Source organism: Lithobates pipiens, unplaced genomic scaffold, assembly GCF_037356315.1.
Source record: "Lithobates pipiens isolate NorthernLeopardFrog02 unplaced genomic scaffold, aLitPip1_a1.2 Scaffold_19, whole genome shotgun sequence".
NCBI classification, from domain to species: Eukaryota; Metazoa; Chordata; class Amphibia; order Anura; family Ranidae; genus Lithobates; species Lithobates pipiens.
In genome coordinates, this window is record NW_027507764.1 from 223,812,060 (window position 1) to 223,833,124 (window position 21,065).

Here is a 21,065-nt window from a genome sequence, read left to right on the forward strand (position 1 = left end):
TCAGTCAGTGAACGAAAGAGAAAATAGGATTTTTGTTCAGGGACTGACACAGCACCCTCCCCTCCTATTGATTACATTATACTGCTTGTTGACATACTGAGGCTGCAGGAGGCAAGCTGGATGGTTGTTACTGAAGGGACCGCCCCTTGGGCGGAACTAGAAAGTTCTGTTTTTGTACATGTTAACCACTTTCAGACCGGACCATTTTGCTGGTCAATGATCAGAGGTCTTTTTACAATTTGGCACTGCGCTGCTTTAACTGGTAATTGCGCTGTCATGCAATGTTGTACCCAAACAAAATTTGCGTCCTTTTTTTCCCACAAATAGAGCTTTCTTTTAAAGGTATTTGACTGACTCTGCGATTTTTATTTTTTGCGATATAAACGTAAAAAGACCGTAAATTTGGGGAAAAAAAAGATATTTTCTACTTTTTGTTATTAGAAAAATGCAATAAACTCAATTTTAGTCATACATTTAGGCCAAAATGTATTCAGCCACATGTCTTTGGTAGAAAAAAAAGTCAATAACTGTATATTTATTGGTTTGCACAAAAGTTGTCACATCTACAAACTAAGGTACATTTTCTGGAATTTACTCAGCTTTTAGTTTATGACTGCCTATCTAAACTAGTACAAACCCCCCCCCCCCAAATGACCCCATTTTGGAAAGTAGACACCCTAAGTAAAATTGATGAGGCATGTTGAGCCCATTGAATATTTTATTTTTTTGCCTCAAGCGATTGAATAATGACAAAAAATTTTTTTTTTTTTTACACAAAGTTGCAACTAAATGATATATTGCTCACACATGCCATGGTTATATGTGGAATTGTACCCACAAAATACATTCTGCTGCTTCTCTTGAGTACGGGGATACCACATGTGGTCGACTTTTTGGAAGCCTAGCCGCGTACGGGGCCCCGAAAGCCAAGCACCGCCTTCAGGATTTCTAAGGGCATACATTTGTAATTTCACTCCTCACTACCTATCACAGTTTTGAAGGCCATAAAATGCCAAGATGGCACAAAACCCCCACAAATGACCCCATTTTAGAAAGTAGACACCCCAAGCTATTTGCTGAGAGGCATGTTGAGTCCATGGAATATTTTATATTTTGCCACAAGTTGCGGGAAAATTACAAACTTTATTTATTTTTCACAAAGTTGTCACTAAATGATATATTGCTCACACATGCTATGGGCATATGTGAAATTACACCCCAAAATAAATTCTGCTGCTTCTCCTGAGTACGGGGATACCACATGTGTGGGACTTTTTGGGAGTCTAGCCGCATACGGGGCCCCGAAAACCAAGCCCTGCCTTCAGGCTTTCTAAGGGCGTAAATTTTTGATTTCACTCCTCACTACCTATTACAGTTTTGAAGGCCATAAAATGCCAAGATGGCACAAAACCCCCACAAATGACCCCATTTTAGAAAGTAGACACCCCAAGCTATTTGCTGAGAGGCATGTTGAGTCCATGGAATATTTTATATTTTGCCACAAGTTGCGGGAATATTACAAACTTTTTTTTTTTTTTTTTTTTTTTCACAAAGTTGTCACTAAATGATATATTGCTCACACATGCCATGGTTATATGTGGAATTGTACCCACAAAATACATTCTGCTGCTTCTCTTGCGTACGGGGATACCACATGTGATCGACTTTTTGGAAGCCTAGCCGCGTACGGGGCCCTGAAAACCAAGCACCACCTTCAGCACTTCTAAGGGTGTAAATTTTTGATTTCACTCATCACTACCTATCGCAGTTTTGAAGGCCATAAAATGCCAAGATGGCACAAACCCCCCCCCCCCCCCCCAAATGACCCCATTTTGGAAAGTAGACACCCCAAGCTATTTGCCGAGAGGCATGGTGAGTATTTTGCAGCTCATTTGTTTTTGAAAATGAAGAAAAAAAAGAAAAATGTATATTTTTTTTCAATTTTCAAAACTTTGTGACAAAAATGAAGGTCTGCAAAATACTCACCATACCTCTCGGCAAATAGCTTGGGGTGTCTCCTTTCCAAAATGGGGTCACTTGGGGGGATTTTGTGCTATCTGGGCATTCCATGACCTCCGAAACTGTGATAGGCAGTGAGGAATGAAATCAAAAATTTACACCCTTAGAAAGCGTGAAGGTGGTGCTTGGATTTTGGGGTACCGTACGCGGTTAGGCTCCTAAAAGGTCTCACACTTGTGGTATCCCCGTACTCAGGAGAAGCAACAGAATGTATTTTGGGGTGTAATTTCACATATAACCATGGCATGTTTGAGCAATATATCATTTAATGACAACTTTGTGCAAAAAATAAAATAAAAAAATAATAATAATGTCTTTTTTACGCAACTTTTGTCAAAATATAAAATATTCCATGGACTCGACATGCCTCTCAGCAAATAGCTTGGGGTGTCTACTTTCTAAAATGGGGTCATTTGGGGAGGTTTTGAACAGTGCTGGCATTTTATGCACAACATTTAGAAGCTTATGTCACACATCACCCACTCTTCTAACCACTTGAAGAAAAAGCCCTTTCTGACACTTTTTGTTTACATGAAAAAATATTTTTTTTTGCAAGAAAATTACTTTGAACCCCCAAACATGAAGTATTTTTTTTAAAGCAAAGGCCCTACAGATTAAAATGGTGGGTGTTTCATTTTTTTTTTCCACACGTATTTGCGCAGCGATTTTTCAAACGCATTTTTTGGGGAAAAAACACACTTTTTTTAAATTTTAATGCACTAAAAATCACTATATTGCCCAAATGTTTGATGAAATAAAAAATATGATCTTAGGCCGAGTACATGGATACCAAACACGACATGCTTTACAATTGCGCAGAAACGTGCAGCGGCGACAAACTACATACATTTTTAAAAGCCTTTAAATGCCTTTACAGGTGACCACTTTAGATTTACGGAGGAGGTCTACTGCTAAAATGAGTACCCTCGAAATGACCTTCGCGGTGATACCTCACATGCATGGTGCAATTGCTGTTTACATATGACACCAGACCGACGCTTGCGTTCGACGTTGCGCCTTAGCAGGGGGGACAGGGGTGTTTTTTTTTTTTATTATTTATTTTGCTTTTTTATTTTATTTTTAAACTGTTCCTTTCATTTATATATATATTTTTTTTATCATTTTTATTGTTATCTCAGGGAATGTAAATATCCCCTATGATTGCAATAGGTAGTGACAGGTACTCTTTTTTGAAAAAATTAGGGTCTATCAGACCCTAGATCTCTCCTCTGTCCTCAAAGCATCTGACCACACCAAGATCGGTGTGATAAAATGCTTTCCCAATTTCCCAATGCCGCTGTTTACATCCCGCAAAATCGAAGTCATGAAATGCTCGTAGCTTCCGGTTTCTTAGGCCATAGAGATGATTGGAGCCATTCTTGTCTCTGATCAGCTCTATGGTCAGCTGGCGGAACCACCGGCTGCATTCTCAGGTTCCCTGTTGGGACAGGAGAGCCTGAGAAAACCATGGAAGATGATGCGAGGGGGGGGGGGGGAACATTCCCTCCCACTGCTTGTAAAAGTAGTCTAGAGGCTAATTAGCCGCTAGGATTGCTTTTACATAAAAGCCGACCGCTGGCTGAAAAGAATGATACCAAGATGATACCTAAACCTGCAGGCATAATTCTGGTATTTAAGCACTCAAAGTCCAGCAACATACCAGTATGTTGCTGGAACTGGTTGGGCATATATTGTAATTTTTTTTTCATGCAGCCTGTGGGCTGAACGAAAAAAAAATATTGATCGGTGGGTATGCCCACCATTAGAATACCTCCCTTCATCCACCCACTTCTAATGGTGGGCATACATGCACCATTTATATATGCCGAAGCATGGGGGCATCCTCCCGCAAAAGGTAAGAGCAAATCGCTCCTTCACCCCTTATGCCCCCATGCTTCGGCATATATGCTCTTTTTTAAGTGTTGTGGTGAAATCACCTCCGACAGTGCTGGAGTCATGGCTTTATGTATCGTGGGAGCAAAACGCTGTTGCTGTCAAGATAAATAAATCCGCGCTGCAGCAGAATGGCGTACCTGCTAAGCAAATGATGGTAAACAATAAAACAAAGTAACATTACATTATAACAGTAGGACTTAAAGAGGAAGTAAACCCTGATGGGTTTACTTCCTCTTTTTTTCCCTGCAAAGGTAAAGCATAATGGACTACTATGCATCGCATAGTAGCTCATTATGTGTCACTTACCTGACACAGGAGCCAGCGAAGTCACCGCTGTCACCTGTAGTCCGCCGCATCCATCTTGGTTGTGGCGTCTCTCGCAGCTCCGACGAATGACAGCGGAGAAGCCGCGATGACGTCACTCCCGCGCATGCGCACGGGAGTCGCGTCTCGGAGCTCCGACACTGCCATTCGGCGGAGCCGCGATGACGTCACTCCCGCGCATGCGCACGGGAGTCGACAAATTAGGCAAATCCATTCTTGGACTTGCCGCATTTAGTGCGCCTGCGCGCCGCTGTCTACGGCGCATGCGCCGTAGACAGCGGTGCCCATTTTCGGGCAAATATCTCCTAAACCATATAGGTTTAGGAGATATTACTTGGACCTACAGGTAAGCCTTAATCTAGGCTTACCTGTAGGTCAAAGTTGTTTGGAAGGGTTTACTTCCATTTTAACATACCTGCAAAGCAAATACAGAAAAAAAAATAGCAAAAAATAACACATTTAACACAATCTGTGCCTAAAATATATATATGCCGAAGCATGGGGGCATCCTCCCGCAAAAGGTAGGAGCAAATCGCTCCTCCACCCCTTATGCCCCCATGCTTCGGCATATATGCTCTTTTTTAACTGTGGTGGTGAAATCACCTCCGACAGTGCTGGAGTCGCAGCTTTATGTATCGTGGGAGCAAACGCTGTTGCTGTCAAGATAAATAAATCCACGCTACAGCTGAATGGCGTACCTGAAAACAAAAAATGGTTAACAATAAAACATTGCAGAATAGAATACAGTACAAAGGAGCAGAACAATAGAGAGAGAATAGAGAGAAAGAGAACAATAAAACGACAACTATTTTTGGTTTTTTTATTTTATATATTTGTTTTTTTTTTTACTTTTTTTTTTTTTTTTTTAAAACACTTTTTTATGTAACTTTAACACTTCTGTTGTAACGTTTCCAGTGGTTTGGGTCTCTCAAAATACGATGGCATCTTGGGAGACCCTGTGAACGTGTGCCTAGCCTGTGCAATGCTGTACCCTACGCTAATACTCAACTAGTTCATGGTAGCATTCAAAACATTCACCAATGCAAAGACCAGGATTGTCAGGACAGCGGGGACAATAATGACGGGTGTCACGCCTATATCCGCGCTTTCTGCAGACACGACATTTTCTTTGGGGGGCTCGTTGGGTAGGGGCACTCGGGAGGACATAAGAATAATGCCTCTCATGCAGCCAGCATACTGCATTTGGTTGGGGAAGGTGAGGTGGAGCACCGCCTGGATATAGAAGGGCTCTGACGATATCCTCCTGGAATTTAAGGAAGGATCCAGTCCGTCCTGAAGCTTTGTGTAGCACATAAGCATTCAGCATAGCCAATTGGAATAAATAAACAGACACTTTTTTGTACCAGCGTCTGGCCTTATGGGCAACTAGATACGGCGCCAACAACTGGTCATTGAGGTCCACCCCTCCCATATTTTGGTTATATTTGTGGACACAGAGGGGTTTCTCCACAATACCAGTCGCCGTAGGAATTTGGACCGTCGTGTCTGCATGAAGGGAGGTAAGAACGAAAACATTCTTATTATCCCTCCACTTCATAGCGAGCAAATTATTACTGCGCAAGCAGGCTCTCTCCCCCAGCCTAAGACGGGACTCTACAAGCCACTGGGGAAAGCCCTGGCGATTAGGTCGCACGGTGCCACATGCTCCAATCTGCTGATCAAACAAGTGACTAAACAGTGGCACGCTCGTGTAATAATTGTCCACATATAAATGGTACCCCTTTCCGAATAAGGGTGACACCATGTCCCACACTATCTTGCCAGCGCTTCCTATGTAGTCAGGGCAGTTCTCCGGCTCTACGTGACTATCTTTACCCTCATGAACCATAAAACTACGTGTATAGCCTGTGGCCCTGTCACAGAGCTTATACATCTTGACCCCGTATCTGGAACGCTTGTTGGGAACGTATTGTTTGAATGACAAGCGACCAGAAAACGTAATCAGGGACTCATCAACGCAGACAACTTGATCGGGAGTAAACAAGTCTACAAAACGTTGGTTGAAGTGGTTTATGAGGGGCCGAATTTTGTAGAGCCGATCGTATGCAGGGTCTCCACGAGGACGACAGTGTTCATTGTCGCTGAAGTGCATGAGCCGCAAAATCTGCTCGTATCGTGCCCTGGACATGAAAGCAGAGAACACGCGCATATGATGAATTGGGTCAGTGGACCAATATGACCGCAACTCACTCTTTTTGGTTATGCCCATGTTGAGGGAGAGGCCCAGAAAGATCTTAAATTTGGAAACCGTAATTGGTTTCCATTGTCTGGCAAGGGCGGACTGGGGAATAGTGGCGATGTGTTGACCTGCGTACAAATTGCTTTGGTCCACAATAGATCTATAGAGATCTTCAGTGAAAAACAGTGAGTAAAAATCAAGTGTCGTAAAGTCAACTGTTTCCACGTTAATGCCAGGTTGGCCAGTGAATGGGGGAAGTACGGGTTCTGCAGAAGTGGTGGGCACCCAATCAGGATTGGCGAATTCTGCAGTAAGGGCACTATGGGTACGACGGGCCTGTCTTTGTCTTCGTCTTGGTGGCAGCGGGACACTACTTGTGCTTGCCACCTCGCCAGCTTGAACTGCACTTATGGGACTTGCCACGTCACCACGTGCTACTGCAGTGCTGGATGTACGTCCAGGGTGTACTAGGCCGCTGGTGCTTGCCAGTTCACCAGAAGGATGAGCGGCTCTAGTACGTCTCTGCTCCATACGAGGGACCTGCGGTTCCTGCACCTGAACAACAGAAAAAATTTGGGATCGGGTACACCTGCCCTTAACAGGGACCTCATCTCCGTCGCCAGAGCTATCTGTCATGGAGCCGCTGTCCTCTACAGGATCGTATTCTGAGCCTGAATCTGACAGATGAGTGACTTCCTCTTCACTATCTGTCATGCTCAGAAACGTGTAGGCCTCTTCACTAGTGTACCTTCGCTTTGCCATTTTGGGCTCTAAATTTAGGGGTACACTAGTGAGACTCACAGGTAAAAAAGCACCTAGGCTGTCAGCGACTGTATCAAAACGCTACAAAAAAAACTGTTAGCGATCGCAGGGATCAGGCTTGACTCTGCGAACGCTGCAGTTATGTGTGTTGTGTTTTGTAAGTGACAGTGATCGATCGATACTGCACTTGGGTGGGCTGGGCTGGGCTTGGCAGAGGGGCTAAACGCAGGTGCTAGTAGGTATCTGGGCTGATCCCGCTAACAATGCGGTTTGGGAAACCTAAACTGCTGGCGACGCTAATATAGATCTGATCAGATACTATATTACTAAGGGAGGTGTATGCTTTGCGCATGGGTGTTAGCGGTACTGGCACTAACCTGACGCTGCCTGGGGCGACGCAGACCTTATCTGACCCCCAAACTTATATCACCCGCCGGTTGATCAGGGGGTTAAACCTTTATTAGGTAATAAATGGCGGGTGCCCTGAAACTATAAAAAAATAACTAACCAACCAGCGTCACCTGTAACAGTTATATGGTGATCACTGGTGAAAGGGTTAACTAGGGGGCAATCAGGGGCTTTATGCGGTAGTATGTGGGGGTCCCTGACGCTATATAAAGATGCGGCGAACTTAAATACCTACCTGCCTAACTAGCATCACCTGTGACACTAATACAGCGATCAGAAAAACGATTGCTTATTAGTGACACTGGCGATGGGGGGTGATCACGGGGTTAAACCTTTATTGGGGGGTTAGGGGGGTACCCTAGAGCTAAAGGGGGCTAACCCTAACTGCCCTAACAGTTATTGCAGTCACAAATGACACCAATGCAATAATAATAAAAAAAAAATGCAATTGGTGTCACTGTGACTGGGGGTGCAGGGGTGATTGGGGGGGTGATCGGGGGGTGAAGGGGGGTGAAAGTGTGCCTGGCGTGTTCTACTGTGTAGTGTAGTGTTAGGTGCAACTCACTGATCCTCTCTCCTCGGTGCCGGAACGAAAAAGACCGACACGAGGAGAGATTACATCACTTCCTCTGCCTGTGTTTACATTACAGGAGAGGAAGTGATGTAATGCTGCCATTTCATTCGTCAGGAGCGATCGCGAGGGGGTGGCCATGAATGAATGGCCGCCCCCTCATCCCGGATCGCTCTGCACGGAATGCGACCGCCGCTGGCACCGGGGGGGGGGGGGGCGGATCGGGTTTCAGATCTCTCCACAGATGTTCAATCGGGTTCAAGTCTGGGATCTTTGCTGTGTGATTAGGGTTGTTGTCCTGTTGGGAAATTAATCTTCGCCCCAGTCTGAGATTCAGAGTGCCTTGGAGCAGGTTTTCATCAAGGATATCTCTGTACATTACTGCATTCATCTTTCTCTTGAAAGCCTGTTTTTTTTTTTTTTTAACCTTTTCAATACTGGACATTTTTATCCACGTCAATTTTCAGCTTTCAGCGTTGTTGCACTTTGAATGACAATTGCACTTTCATGCAACGCTGTACCCAAACATCATTTTTTACATTTTTTTGGGGACAGAGCTTTCTTTTGCTGGTATTTAATCACCCCTGGGTTTTTATTTTTGGCTGAACAAACGAAAAAACACTGAAAATGTTTGGTGGAAAAAAAGTTTTCTTAGCGTCCGTTATAAAATGAAAAAAAAAATATGTTCTCCTTCACTTATGTGCGCTGGTGAGGCTGCACTGACAGGCACTAATAAGGTGGCACTGATGAGGAGGCACTAATATGCAGCACTGATGGGCACTGATTGGAATCACTAGGCACTGACTGACATTACTGGTGGGGCTGTACTGATTATCAGAGCAGATGTCCCCACTGAGGAAATCCGCTTATCGGCTTTCCACTCTTCATGCGCTGTCAGCGCGAGGAGAGGAATGCCGATAACCAACACTTCCTATTTACACCTCTCAGCTGTGATTGGGCACAGCTGATCACATGGTGAAGAGCCTACGTCATAGGCTCTTTACTGTGATTGGAAATGCTGTGTTTCCAAGGGACACATTGCACCACCGATGGCCACGCTGTAAACATCACCCCCGCGCGTGTAAGCAACTTGTTCTGAAGGACATCAAATGATGTTCACTAAGAACAATGGGGGCCCAGCTGTCCCTCTGCTATAGGCCGGGTGGGAAGCGAATATATAATCTGTTTTCTAGTGGTCAGATGACAGCTTTCGCAGCAGCTGCTCAGGATCTGGAGCTCTGCGGTCAAAGATGAGGAATTCCCAGACTAGTACTGTCACCTCACCAACACCAATACTCTGGGCTTTGTCTGAGTCTCTTCCAACCAGCCACAACAGCAGCCCCGAAAAGTATTTAAACTGCTTATTGTAACAACCAGTGTGCAACGTTCACAAAGACCGAGTGAAAAATTCAAAGCTTACTTTCCTCCTTCCTCTTTCCTTTTAGGCTGAATTCACACCTGAGCGTTTTCAACTATAAAACACTCTTAAAATGCCCAACAAGCAAAATCTCATTCATTTCAGTGGCACCTGTTCACATCTGAGCGTTTTGTCACCTTAAAGCGGAACGCCCTAAGCTTACAAAAGAACTTGAGCTTCTTTCGGGCAGATTACAGGTGTTTTTCTGCCTTTTACATTGGTGACCTGAAAAAAATTGCGGTAAAAACGCTCAGGTATGTATGCAGCCTAAATGTAATGTGCAATGTGCCAAGGATGGCAGTGGAAACCAGGTAAAAGAGGCAGGGGAGACGATAGATTATCCATTTACAAGACATAAAAATGCTACAATTCAGAAGAGGAAGAAAAGCAGAGGATAGCCAGAATCAGATAACATTGTACTGGAGGCCAGAGCCCTTCAAGGGCTCTAGTGTCAGAAAGAATTTGAAGATTATTGCATAATATCATGAAATAGAAGCATTTGTTCATTATGATGTCTATGATGTTGTTTCTAATTGTGCAGGTATGTGTACTTGCTCCATTCTTCTGCACTACAGTTTTGTAACTCTGTGATTTATTTTCATCCAGATCTTGATGATAACATGTTTGTGAAAACTTCCACCAAGAGCGAATGGATTTCCAGGGGAGACTATTATGCTAACCACAAGTGCTGGAAGGTACTTTTGTCCTTTGTTTAAAAAAAATAAATAAAAAATGTAATCTGTCTTAATGCATTAAGAGAAATTTATACTGGAATAAAAAAAATGGTGTAAACCTGAACTTGGGAAAACGCTCAGTCTGGTTTCACTGCACACTGTGAGCTTCTTAGTGTGCTTCAGGGAATACCTCTCATTATTTTCTGACTGGAGGACTTCCAGCATCTAGCCCTCAACTCTCCTTCTGTGGCCAGTCCCTTTCATTCATTTGATTTCATTTTTTTCAGTCGTAACAGCTCTTTACCTGGGGTGGTTAGCTTGCAAATTGCATGAACTTCAGAACCACATATTTAAAGAGGCGCAGGGTACATTTATACCTGTGCACACAGTCAGATAAAAACACGTCTTAATTATGTGGTTTTACCACCCCAAAACTGCAAATTTAAATGAATCCTATACTATTCTGAGCCCCCTATAAGGCTGCTTTCAAACTGATGTGCTGTGGTTTACCTGCAGTGCATCTGCATCAGTGTGACAGTAGATCTATATTATTATGCCCAGTGTATTGCTTCACACTGACATGAAGATGTCTTCTTTCCTGCTGCTGGCACCACTCTGGAGACCGATAGCCAGGATAAGAGGTCGCGTGCATCTGACATCACCCCGCATGGGACAGAGCTACAAAGGAGGCATTAGCTTAGGTGGCTCTTGCTCCCTACTACAGCCCCAACTTTACAAGTAGTCCTTCTGATTGTACTCTGTACTCTGATGCTCTGGAATGGTGTGTCAGCAAGCCCCGACCATGATCTACTAGTCACCTGTTCGCGATCTACAGGTTGCTGATCCCCGTTCTAAACCTTTTACTATTTTTTTTTTTTTTTTAATACCAAACATGTTACACGTATGTGTGGTGAAATCACCATTTACGTGTGTTTGTGTGTGCGAGACCTATTTATGCATTCACATTTGCTTTTGAACATTGGGGGAAGAGGCCACTTATGTTTTTTTTATTATTATTATTATTTACTTTTTCTACACTGTTTCTTTTAATGTTTTTTGGTTTTGATCTTTAGCTACTTTATTTCTAGCACAAGGGATAAACAACATCCCTTGTGACAGCATGGGCAAAGACAGGAACTCATTACTTAGACCCCAGATCTCTCCTCTGCCCCTAAAAACATATATTTAAACTGAGATTAGTTTGATCAGGAACTTTACAAGCTGGTAACGGTTTGCAAACAACAAACCAAAACCATAAGTGAAAAAATCCTTGTAGTTTAATTTGTTAAAGAGAAGGAGTGTCTACCGGCCTTTCCTCTTTGCGCAGCTGGCCACAGTGGATGCTGCAGTCCTGGGCTTTCCAATTGCACAGAAGAGCCCTGGAATGGCTGTGGGAGGGTGGCCCCCTTCTGCACCCTGTAGATGTGATCGGGCAGTGGAAGAGCTGCTTGGATCATGTCTAGAGGAAAGCCCATATCCAGTTGCAAATTTTGATACTGGGATCATTGCTGCAGCTACCGTCTTGATCTCTGTATCAAACTTTGCAACTGGCAATGGGCTTTCCTCTAGACGTGATGTAAGCGGCTCTACCACTGCTCGATCACATCTACAAGGTGCAGAAGGGGTCCACGCTCCCATGGCCATTCCAGGGCTCTTCTGTGCAATTGGAAAGCCCAGGACTGCTGCATCCACTGTGGCCAGCTGCGCACAGCCATAGACGCCCCTTCTCTTTACTTAAATCACAAGGATTTGGTTTTGGTGTGTTTTCAAACCATTACCAGCTTGTACAGTTCCTGATCAAACTAATCTTGGTTTGAAAAGATGCTTTTAGGGGCAGAGGATAGATCTGGTGTCCCAGATCTCTCAGTAATGAGTACCTGTCTTTGCCCTTGCTATCACAGGGAATGTAGTTTATCCCTTGTAAAAGCAATAAAGTAGCTAAAAAACATTAAAAGAAACAGTGTAGTGCTGTTTCCACTATACATTTATGTGGTATGTGATGTCTTCCAGTCCTTCTTTTGAAAGTGTGCATATTGTAAAGCATCATATAAAACAGAGTTTGGGAAACATAGACGTTGTAATGCATTTAAACTTGTCAATATTTAAGTACATACTGTGTGCGTACTATTGAGTTTTTACTATAACCGAAATGTTTTTTATTGACTAATGACTGGAAAAACCACTGTTTTCAGGTTTCTGCTAAATGTTACCAGAAAGGTGGAGCAGTAGAGAAGGAGAAACTTGCTTTTGCTCATGATGAAGTTTTAAATTTGCAGACCAAAAGTGCAAGTGTAAGGTGAGTACATATTTTTCACTAGTTTGACACTAAGGTTCATCTAAGTAACAGTTTTCATCTAAGTAACAGTTAGGCTAACATCACCTAGTACAATGCACAATGCGTGCTCGGTTTGTTTTCTCCCTTGTGGGCCCCAGTGCTCAAGATATTACTTATTGCGGGACTGAAGCATGATATACACCTCACTATCTTTGACTTGCATTCTTTGTCTTACTCTTGTTTTTATTGAAAAAGATCAAACCTGGTACACATACAAATTATAACAGTTTTCATACATAAATGCCAAGAGTGTCTCGACTTTTGTGAAAATGGGAGATAAAGAGTACAGCAAATTAGAAATCTTTCTCTGGAATGTAATACTAAAGACACATAAAACAACCGGTGGTAGACTGTTAATCAGTAGATTAACCACTGAGTTGAAAGAAGAAAAAAACTAGTAGTGTGTACTGGGCTTAAGCTAGAGAAATACTTATATTTTAAAGAGACTCATTAGGGGATGATCTCATTCGAGCAAGGTGAAAATACTGTTACTTCCCTTTTGCGCTCATCCGTCAGAGGAAGGGGGGCACTTGTATGTTGCAAAGAGTAGCAAAGGGAAGAGGCCATAAAAAGAGAGACGCAAGAGGGTTATAACAGAGAAAAACAGAAAAACCAGCGCCTTGAGGCAATTCAGTTCGCGTTGTGCGCTATACAAATATCTCATTCATTCAGGAAGAAAAGGGAAGATGGAACAAGTGTACGTAAAGAGAAGAGGGGAGGCTTCCTTCAGAGGCTCACATTAACCAAAACGGACTCAACAATACTATAGTTACAGTTCCAAAAAGCATTTCATTAGCTGTGAAGATGAAAAATTATCAAGCCAAAGCTCCCAGGTGCATAAAAATTTTTCACGTGTATCCTTAACCACTTAAGAACTAGCCTCATTTTGAGATTTTGGTGTTTACAAGTTTAAAACAGTTTTTCTTGCTAGAAAATGACTTAGAACCCCCAAACATTATATATTTTTTCTCTTTCGTTCATTGACTGACACAGCTCCATTAATCTTGACCATAGGGTTGTTACACCACCTTCAGGAGAGGACTAGGCAGAACATATTATACATGTAAAAAAACAGAACTTTGCAGTTCCGCCCAGGGGGCGGTCCCTCCAGTAACATCCCCTCAACCTGCTTTCTGCAGCTCAGTTTTTTTCTCCCTAGTAAAGGAGATGGACCTAGGAACCCTGCAGGACCATCGGTCCTGGGATTTTTTTGCTGAAGTTTGCCTTTTGCGCAAGATTTTTAAATCCTGTGATCTACTATCAGCAGCCGGCTGGGTGACAGGCTGGATATCCTTATCCTTGTAGTCTCCCCAGCCTGGCCATCGAGCGTGTGCAGACCATAGCTATGCGCTGGGTTGGCCACGACATGCCTCTCAGGCTCCAGGGGTGGCCGGTGAGCTCAACGCTCTGGGGCACACATATGACCAGACTACTGATGTCTTTATCACAGTGTGCTATGGTCAGCAGCCACCCAGTACTGATTGGAGAGTGGGTCTGTGATGGGATGTCCCCAGCTCATCCGAATGGTAAGTACATCTCTCCCTACCTCGGCAGGATGGAGCAGCTGGGCATTTCCTGGGATGTCGATTCGGGGGTCCCTCTCCTCCCTCTCTTCTCTCCCTGTCCCTATCTTCCCTCCCACCCCCCTGTGGGGGATGCTGCATGATGGGCTGCTGAGCGGTGTGTGTATTTGTAGCCAGGGGTCCCCTGGGGAGGCTCTCACCTTGGATGGGGGGCTGCGCTGGGTGGCTGTGTGCCTGAGTGTCTGTGGTCTCCCCGCTGGGTGTCTGGAGGTCTGCATGTGCTGATCGCCATAGCGCTGTTCTCCCGCCATTTTCACTGTCTCTTCACTGTGTAGAGTTGTTTGTCGCCCATTTTTGGTGTGCCTCAGTGGAAAGCATTGTCAGGGGCCATTTAACTGTAGCTTGGCTGCCATTTTCTCTGATTATGTCCTTTATATAGAGCGGCCATTTTGTTGTAGTCCAGCGTGGTTTTTATGCTCAGTGCTGGTCCCTGCTGCTCAGAACAGCGCGATTTCTCACTCAGGACACCTGGGAGCTGACACAGCACACAGGCACTGGTAGCTGAACGGCGCAGAACTCGATCAGGATGGTGAGTCCTGCGGTGGGGGCCCCTCCTGTCCCAAGTCCCCAAGGGTGACAGACAGGGTGGGTCAGCATGGCTTCAGAAACTGGTGTTTCTTCCCCGGAACTCCCTGCAATTGCAACCGGCTTGTCTGTAAACGGTGCAGTGCCTTTGGATGCTTTGCCGGCGGTCCATAGAACATTCGTTGCCAGGGTGGAGGCGGTGTGTGGAAGCAAAGGTGGTATAGAGAGGCCCCTGCCCTCTAGTCCTCTGAGGAGAGCTCTGACGCAGACTCGGGCCCCGCTGCGGCCCCTGCTTTGTTGCTGCAGATGATGCGGACCGGTCGGACAGGGAGGATGAGTCCCCGTCTGGATCCGCACAAGACAAAGCGCTAGTTGAGCACTTATCACAGCTGTGCGTGATACCCTGAAATATTCAGGATGCAGAGGGTCCCTCTGCTGAAGTAGCGGGCCCTTTTGGGTCCCGTAAGCCAGCCTGTACACCTAAGGTTTTTGCGTATCTGACTTATTTCGATATATATACATATACAAGGATGGGGACGGCCGCAACGGACCTTGTCAGTCCCAAAAGTATTGCAGTGCGTTACCCCCCTTGAGGAGAGCCTTCTTAAAAAATGGTCGGCTCTACCGGTCGTGGACCCCCCGTTATCCAGGTTACATAAAGTAAAGTAAAGGGACTCCTGCATTTAAAGCGGGAGTCCGCCGGGACTCCGCGTTTTTTTTTTTTTTTTTTTTAAGTCAGCAGCTACAAATAAATATATATAAAAACCTAAATTAATTATGCCACTTGTGCGAAAATAAATAAAACAATTATTGGGTGATATAAAAAAATAAATAAATCCACATTAAAAGGTGCAACTGTAGGTGATTATATCACTGTGCAAAATATATACGTGAATGATTCATATAGTGACTGGTATAGAAAAATAGATGAAATAAAATTGACAATAAATTTAAACTAACAAAAAATAGTGGTTTCAGATCTTCTAGCTAAACAAATAGCCAGTGCGGTATGGACTTTTTTTATTATTTTTTTAAAAAATAGTCCAATGTGCAATATAGGTGCAGACGTGCAAAGTGTTGCGCTGAAACGCTGTGTATCGCTGTCTTTAACTTATAGGTGACACTGTGCCTTTAAGTGCAAATACACAAGAAAATCTTCAGCGTCACTGACACCTGTGGTAAAATTGAATGGTTACCTTACTGCTGTAAGGCAGACAGCATATAGCAGATAAAGGAGGGGGGTAAGGTTCCCTTCAACTTGGTCCTTTCCTGGATGTCCGTTCTCACTCTTAAGTGCAGACAGGGGAGGTAGGGGAAGGGGGTAAGGGTAATCCTTGTTTTCCTCTCTTTCCACTGGGTGCTTCAAATGGTGTAGTTCACAGTGTGCATTAAAAAGATATAAAGGAGGTCCACCATAGTGTAGTATTTTAAAATCAAGATCAATACTTTAATTTAACATAAGGAAAAGCACTCACATTTTTTCAGGGGGTTGCAGTACTATTAAAAAACGAGCGCCGAGCTCGTGTCACTGCCTGAGCGTTTGTTCTGTTCTGTTCTCTGAATAGCCTCGGATCCTACGCGTTACGTCACTATATGAATCATTCACGTATATATTTTGCACAGTGATATAATCACCTACAGTTGCACCTTTTAATGTGGATTTTTTTTTTTTTTATATCACCCAATAATTGTTTTATTTATTTTCGCACAAGTGGCATAATTAATTTAGGTTTTTATATATATTTATTTATGAATGAAATTTGTCTTGCACTTTATCTATCATTGCGATATGTAGCCAATTGCACTATTTTGTTATAATTGTATCCAACATACCAAATAGGAGCGCAACACCACACCCTCTCCCTTTTATACTGTACACAATTTGGACGTGAGTTTGGTCCATACGGTGTATGCAGCACCTGTTTCTTTGTTACTCACAAATCCATTTTAGCGCAGTACTCACTTTTACACTTCTTTATTTCAAACCCACACACTCTTGCTGCCATTATGGATGTTTTTTCCTTTATGGATAAAAGAAATATTAATCTAGCGGAAGTCTTTAGCACTACAGATCAGTGCATAAAAAATGGTGATATAGAAAGTTTAATGAGAAAATTAGGCCACAACATGGAAAAAAACATGGAAAAAAGAATTAGTCTCTGGTGGGACATTGTTACATTTGAACAATATCTTAAAGATAACTTGGTCCCCAGACGACTTAGGTGCGACATCCCACCCAATGATGGCCTGATGGACCAAGAAGCAACAGAGGAATGGTTCAGGTTCTTTAATGAAAAGGGACTTGAGCTATTGCAATTTTTATTGAAAAGAAAACATAGAAAGATGAAACTAATAGAACAAAAAATAGGAGAAATTAAAAACGAACTAGAGATTCATAAAGAATCAACAGAATTCGTCACATTAACTACGCAACTAAACAAAGACCTTATGAAAAAAGATAAAGAGGTTCAAACCAGAAAAGGGAAAAAGTACACTCGAGATACCAACGATTTTAAGAATGATCAGGTATTCAAGTGGCAGAGCAGGCTAGGCCAACTTGATCCTATTTCTACATACTCTACACCTGAAAAAATACCGCAATCACAAAATATGACTAGACCCAAAGATATAGCCCCAAACCGTAATGTTACATACAAACCTATTCCAACCAAAGAACAAATAAATAGGAAGAGAAACGATTCCCCCCAACGGGTTATAACCAATGATGGTAACACCAACCCCAAACACTCTACACCTCAATCAGAAAGAAGAGGGATCCACCATAACCAATATAATCAAACACCACGCAATGGATGGAAGAAACCACATTGGAAAAATAATAAAAAACCACACTACGGATCTAATTGGAATAGACCACCATACGAACAGAGAGGACCCTATTACAATCCACAAGGCCCTCAAAATAGAACTAATGCACCTTATTATGAGAATAATTACAGGGATAGAGACCATTGGGGCCCCCCACAGACATACAATCGTCCATATGAACAAGGCCCGCCACATACTTATAGCTATCCACATGAGCAATATCGGATACCTACACATAATTACTATGCTCCACTACGAGACCATCCTGAGGAGGAGAGAGACGATAGATACTTCCAAACGTACTATCCAAACCCGGAGGATAACGGGGCTTTTTTAGGCAGAGGAGCGGAACATTATCCCCCAAGACGAATGGAAGAACAGAGAGAAATAAGGAAGAGTCCAAAGCGAATGGAAGAACCCAGACATATAAGAAGCCCAGGAAGAAAAGAGGCAGAAGAGGAGGAAAGGGAGAACAAGAGAAAAAGAGAGTGAAGGGAGAAGGAATTTTTAACCTCAGTGGAATACCGTTGACAACAGAAGAAATCGGTGCACTGGATAAAGGATTGAAATATGCCCCGACTAGAAATCTGGATAAATTTCAGACATATGTAGGCATCCAAAAATATGTTAGAAATTTGAATATTAAAAAATATATCGCAAGTAATCCTATCAAGACCCGAAATATCACAACTGAGCAAGGAATTATACATAGTACACTGAGAAATAAATCTGTTTTTAACCCCCAAATTAATAATAATAAATTTATAGATGTTTTTAAAAAAACAGTAGTTGAAGATTTAAAATCACTTAAAATTAAAAAACAAGAAGACCCGAAATTTATAAGATGCGGCATCAAATCATTAAGTAAAAGAAAAGATATTGTAATACGTCCCGCAGATAAGGGTGGAGGGATAGTAATTCTGTCCAAAAAAACAATACAATGATGGAATGGAGAATCTACTTAACGATACAGATACCTATTTTAAACTTTTAAGCAACCCAGTTTTTAAATGTAGAAAGGAACTTGAACTTGTTGTACATCTTGGCCTAAAGAAAAACATTTTAAACAAAAAAGAAGCACAATACCTAGTCCCTGAAGCATGCCGCACGCCAGTAATCTATGCTCTTCCAAAGATTCATAAAAATAAGGAAAACCCCCCATATAGACCGATCGTGAACGGAATAGATTCCCTGACTGCAAGAATGGGGGCCTACATTGATAATTTCTTGCAACCAACAGTAAAAAACACTAAGGCATATCTTCGGGACACGAAACAGATATTACAAATTTTGGAGGATCTACCCAACTATGAAGAACCACTTATTCTCGCAACGGCTGATGTAGCATCACTCTATACAATCATTCAGCATCACCAAGCATGTGAAGCCACAAAATGGGGCTTAAGGAAACACTCCGAGTTATCATGTCCACAAAGAAAATACCTAATCAAATGCTTAGATTTCTGTCTCAAAAATAGTTATTTTTGACACAACAACTACTACTATCATCAAAAAACGGGCGTGGCAATGGGTGCAAAATTTGCACCCAGCGTAGCTGGCCTTTTTATGGCAAAGTGGGAAGATGAAACAGTGTTTATAAACACACCTAAGGAGCTAGTAGTCTATAAAAGATATATTGATGACATCTTTATCATATGGAAAGGAAGACGTGAAAGACCTGATTATCTTTCTGGAAAAACTAAACACAAATGATCGTAATATAACCCTCAATTGGGATATTAGTGAGAAACAAATAACATTCCTCGATCTAGATGTCATACAAGATGGTAATATCCTAAGTACTAAAACGCATTTTAAAAACGTCGATAGAAATAGTTACCTTCCCATGACGAGTTGCCACCACTTCAATTGGCTTTGGAACATACCAAAAGGGCAATTGCTCAGACTTAGAAGAAATTGCAGCAAAAAAGAGACGTTCCTGGATCAAGCCAAGATAGAAAAAGGCTATAAAAAGGACCACATTGAAGACAGAATCCGTGAAGTGGGCGAAAGTGATAGAAAAAAGTTGATTAAAGATAAAAATAAAATAGACAATAAATACAATAACGTAGCCATTATATTGGACTACAATGTACAATATAAAAAAGTGGAAAATATTGTTAAAAAACATTGGCATATTCTACTCAACGACATACACCTTAAGCCCATGCTTCCAACTGTACCAAAATTTGTTTATAGACGTGCTCCGACTTTAAGAGACAGATTAGTTAAAAACTTACCCGATCCCCCTATAAACAACTTCACCTTTTTCACAGGAAAAGGTTTTTACCCGTGCAAACGGTGTTTTGCGTGTGCCAAAACAAAAAAGCCAGTACATAAAATTTTCAAGAATCCAAGTTGCCGATCAATGTGCTTGAACTCCGAGCGATCAGGCTATGCCTCTCCACATGGTCAATGAGACTACGACGGCGTCGATCAGGATCCAGTCAGACAACGCCACGGCGGTGGCAAATGTCAACCATCAAGGAGGAACAAGAAGCTTGGCTGCAGCACAGGAGGTTACTCACATCCTTCAGTTGGCAGAGCGACATGTACCGGCCTTGTAGGCCATCTACATCCCGGGAGTAAAAAAATGACTGGCAGACTACCTAAGTCACCAGATATTGGACCCAGGAGAATGGGCGTTGCATCCAAAGGCATCTATGCCTTTCCTCTGCTAAAACTGTTGCAACGTCTGCTCCGCAGAGTAGAGGCCGAGGAGATTGCAGTAATACTGATTGTCCCAGATTGGCCTCGGCGTCCCTGGCAAGCCGACCTAGTACGCCTGGTTGCGGACACTCCCTGGTGACTGCCGTTGCGAGAGGACCTTCTGTGTCAAGGTCCGATTCTCCATCCTGCTTTACTAATGCCGGTTTTAACGGCATGGCTGTTGAGAGCCAGGTGCTAAGGAACTGGGGCCTGTCGTACTCGGTGATTTCAACTATGTTAAGGGCACGGAAATCTTCTTCTTGGAAGATATACCATTGTACTTGGAAAGCCTACATCTCCATGTGTGAGGAGGTGGGGTGGCATCCGCGCACCTATTCCGTTTCCAGGATCTTGCTGTTCCTACAGCGAGGAGTAGACCAGAAATTGGTCTTAAGCACCATTAAGGGACAAATATCAGCCTTGGCTGTTTTTTTTCCCCAACGACCCCCAGCGTCTCATTCTCTAGTGAGCACTTTTATTCAAGGGGTTCGGCATGTAGTCCCTCCGGTGCATCTACCTTTGCCCCCATGGGATCTGAACCTGGAGATATCGGCGCTTCAGAAACCGCCGTTTGAGAACATCAGGGAGATTCCCTTGTTGACTCTTTCTCAAAGTGGTCTTCTTAGTGGCCATTACATCGGTCAGGAGGGTTTCCGAACTGGCAGCCTTGTCTTACAAGTCGCTCTATCTGGTTATCCATAAGGATAAAGTGGTGTGGCAATCTTCTTTTCTGCCGAATGTGATTTTGGCGTTTCACATCAATGAAGACATTGTGTTACCATCTCTGGACGTGGTCAGGGCTCTAAGGGCGTA

The 21,065-nt window shown here is 43.1% G+C and overlaps 1 protein-coding gene across 4 annotated transcripts in view; it reads left to right on the forward strand.

The window, feature by feature from the left end:
- Window positions 1-21,065, forward strand: part of TRANK1 (tetratricopeptide repeat and ankyrin repeat containing 1) — a 389,483-nt gene that overhangs the window by 261,998 nt on the left and 106,420 nt on the right. For all 4 annotated transcript variants that reach the window (XM_077491750.1, XM_077491748.1, XM_077491751.1 and 1 more), the window contains 2 exons: window positions 10,204-10,292; window positions 12,464-12,567. In XM_077491750.1, coding sequence (XP_077347876.1) covers window positions 10,204-10,292; window positions 12,464-12,567 — 193 coding nt within the window. The remainder of the gene's footprint in view (window positions 1-10,203; window positions 10,293-12,463; window positions 12,568-21,065) is intronic.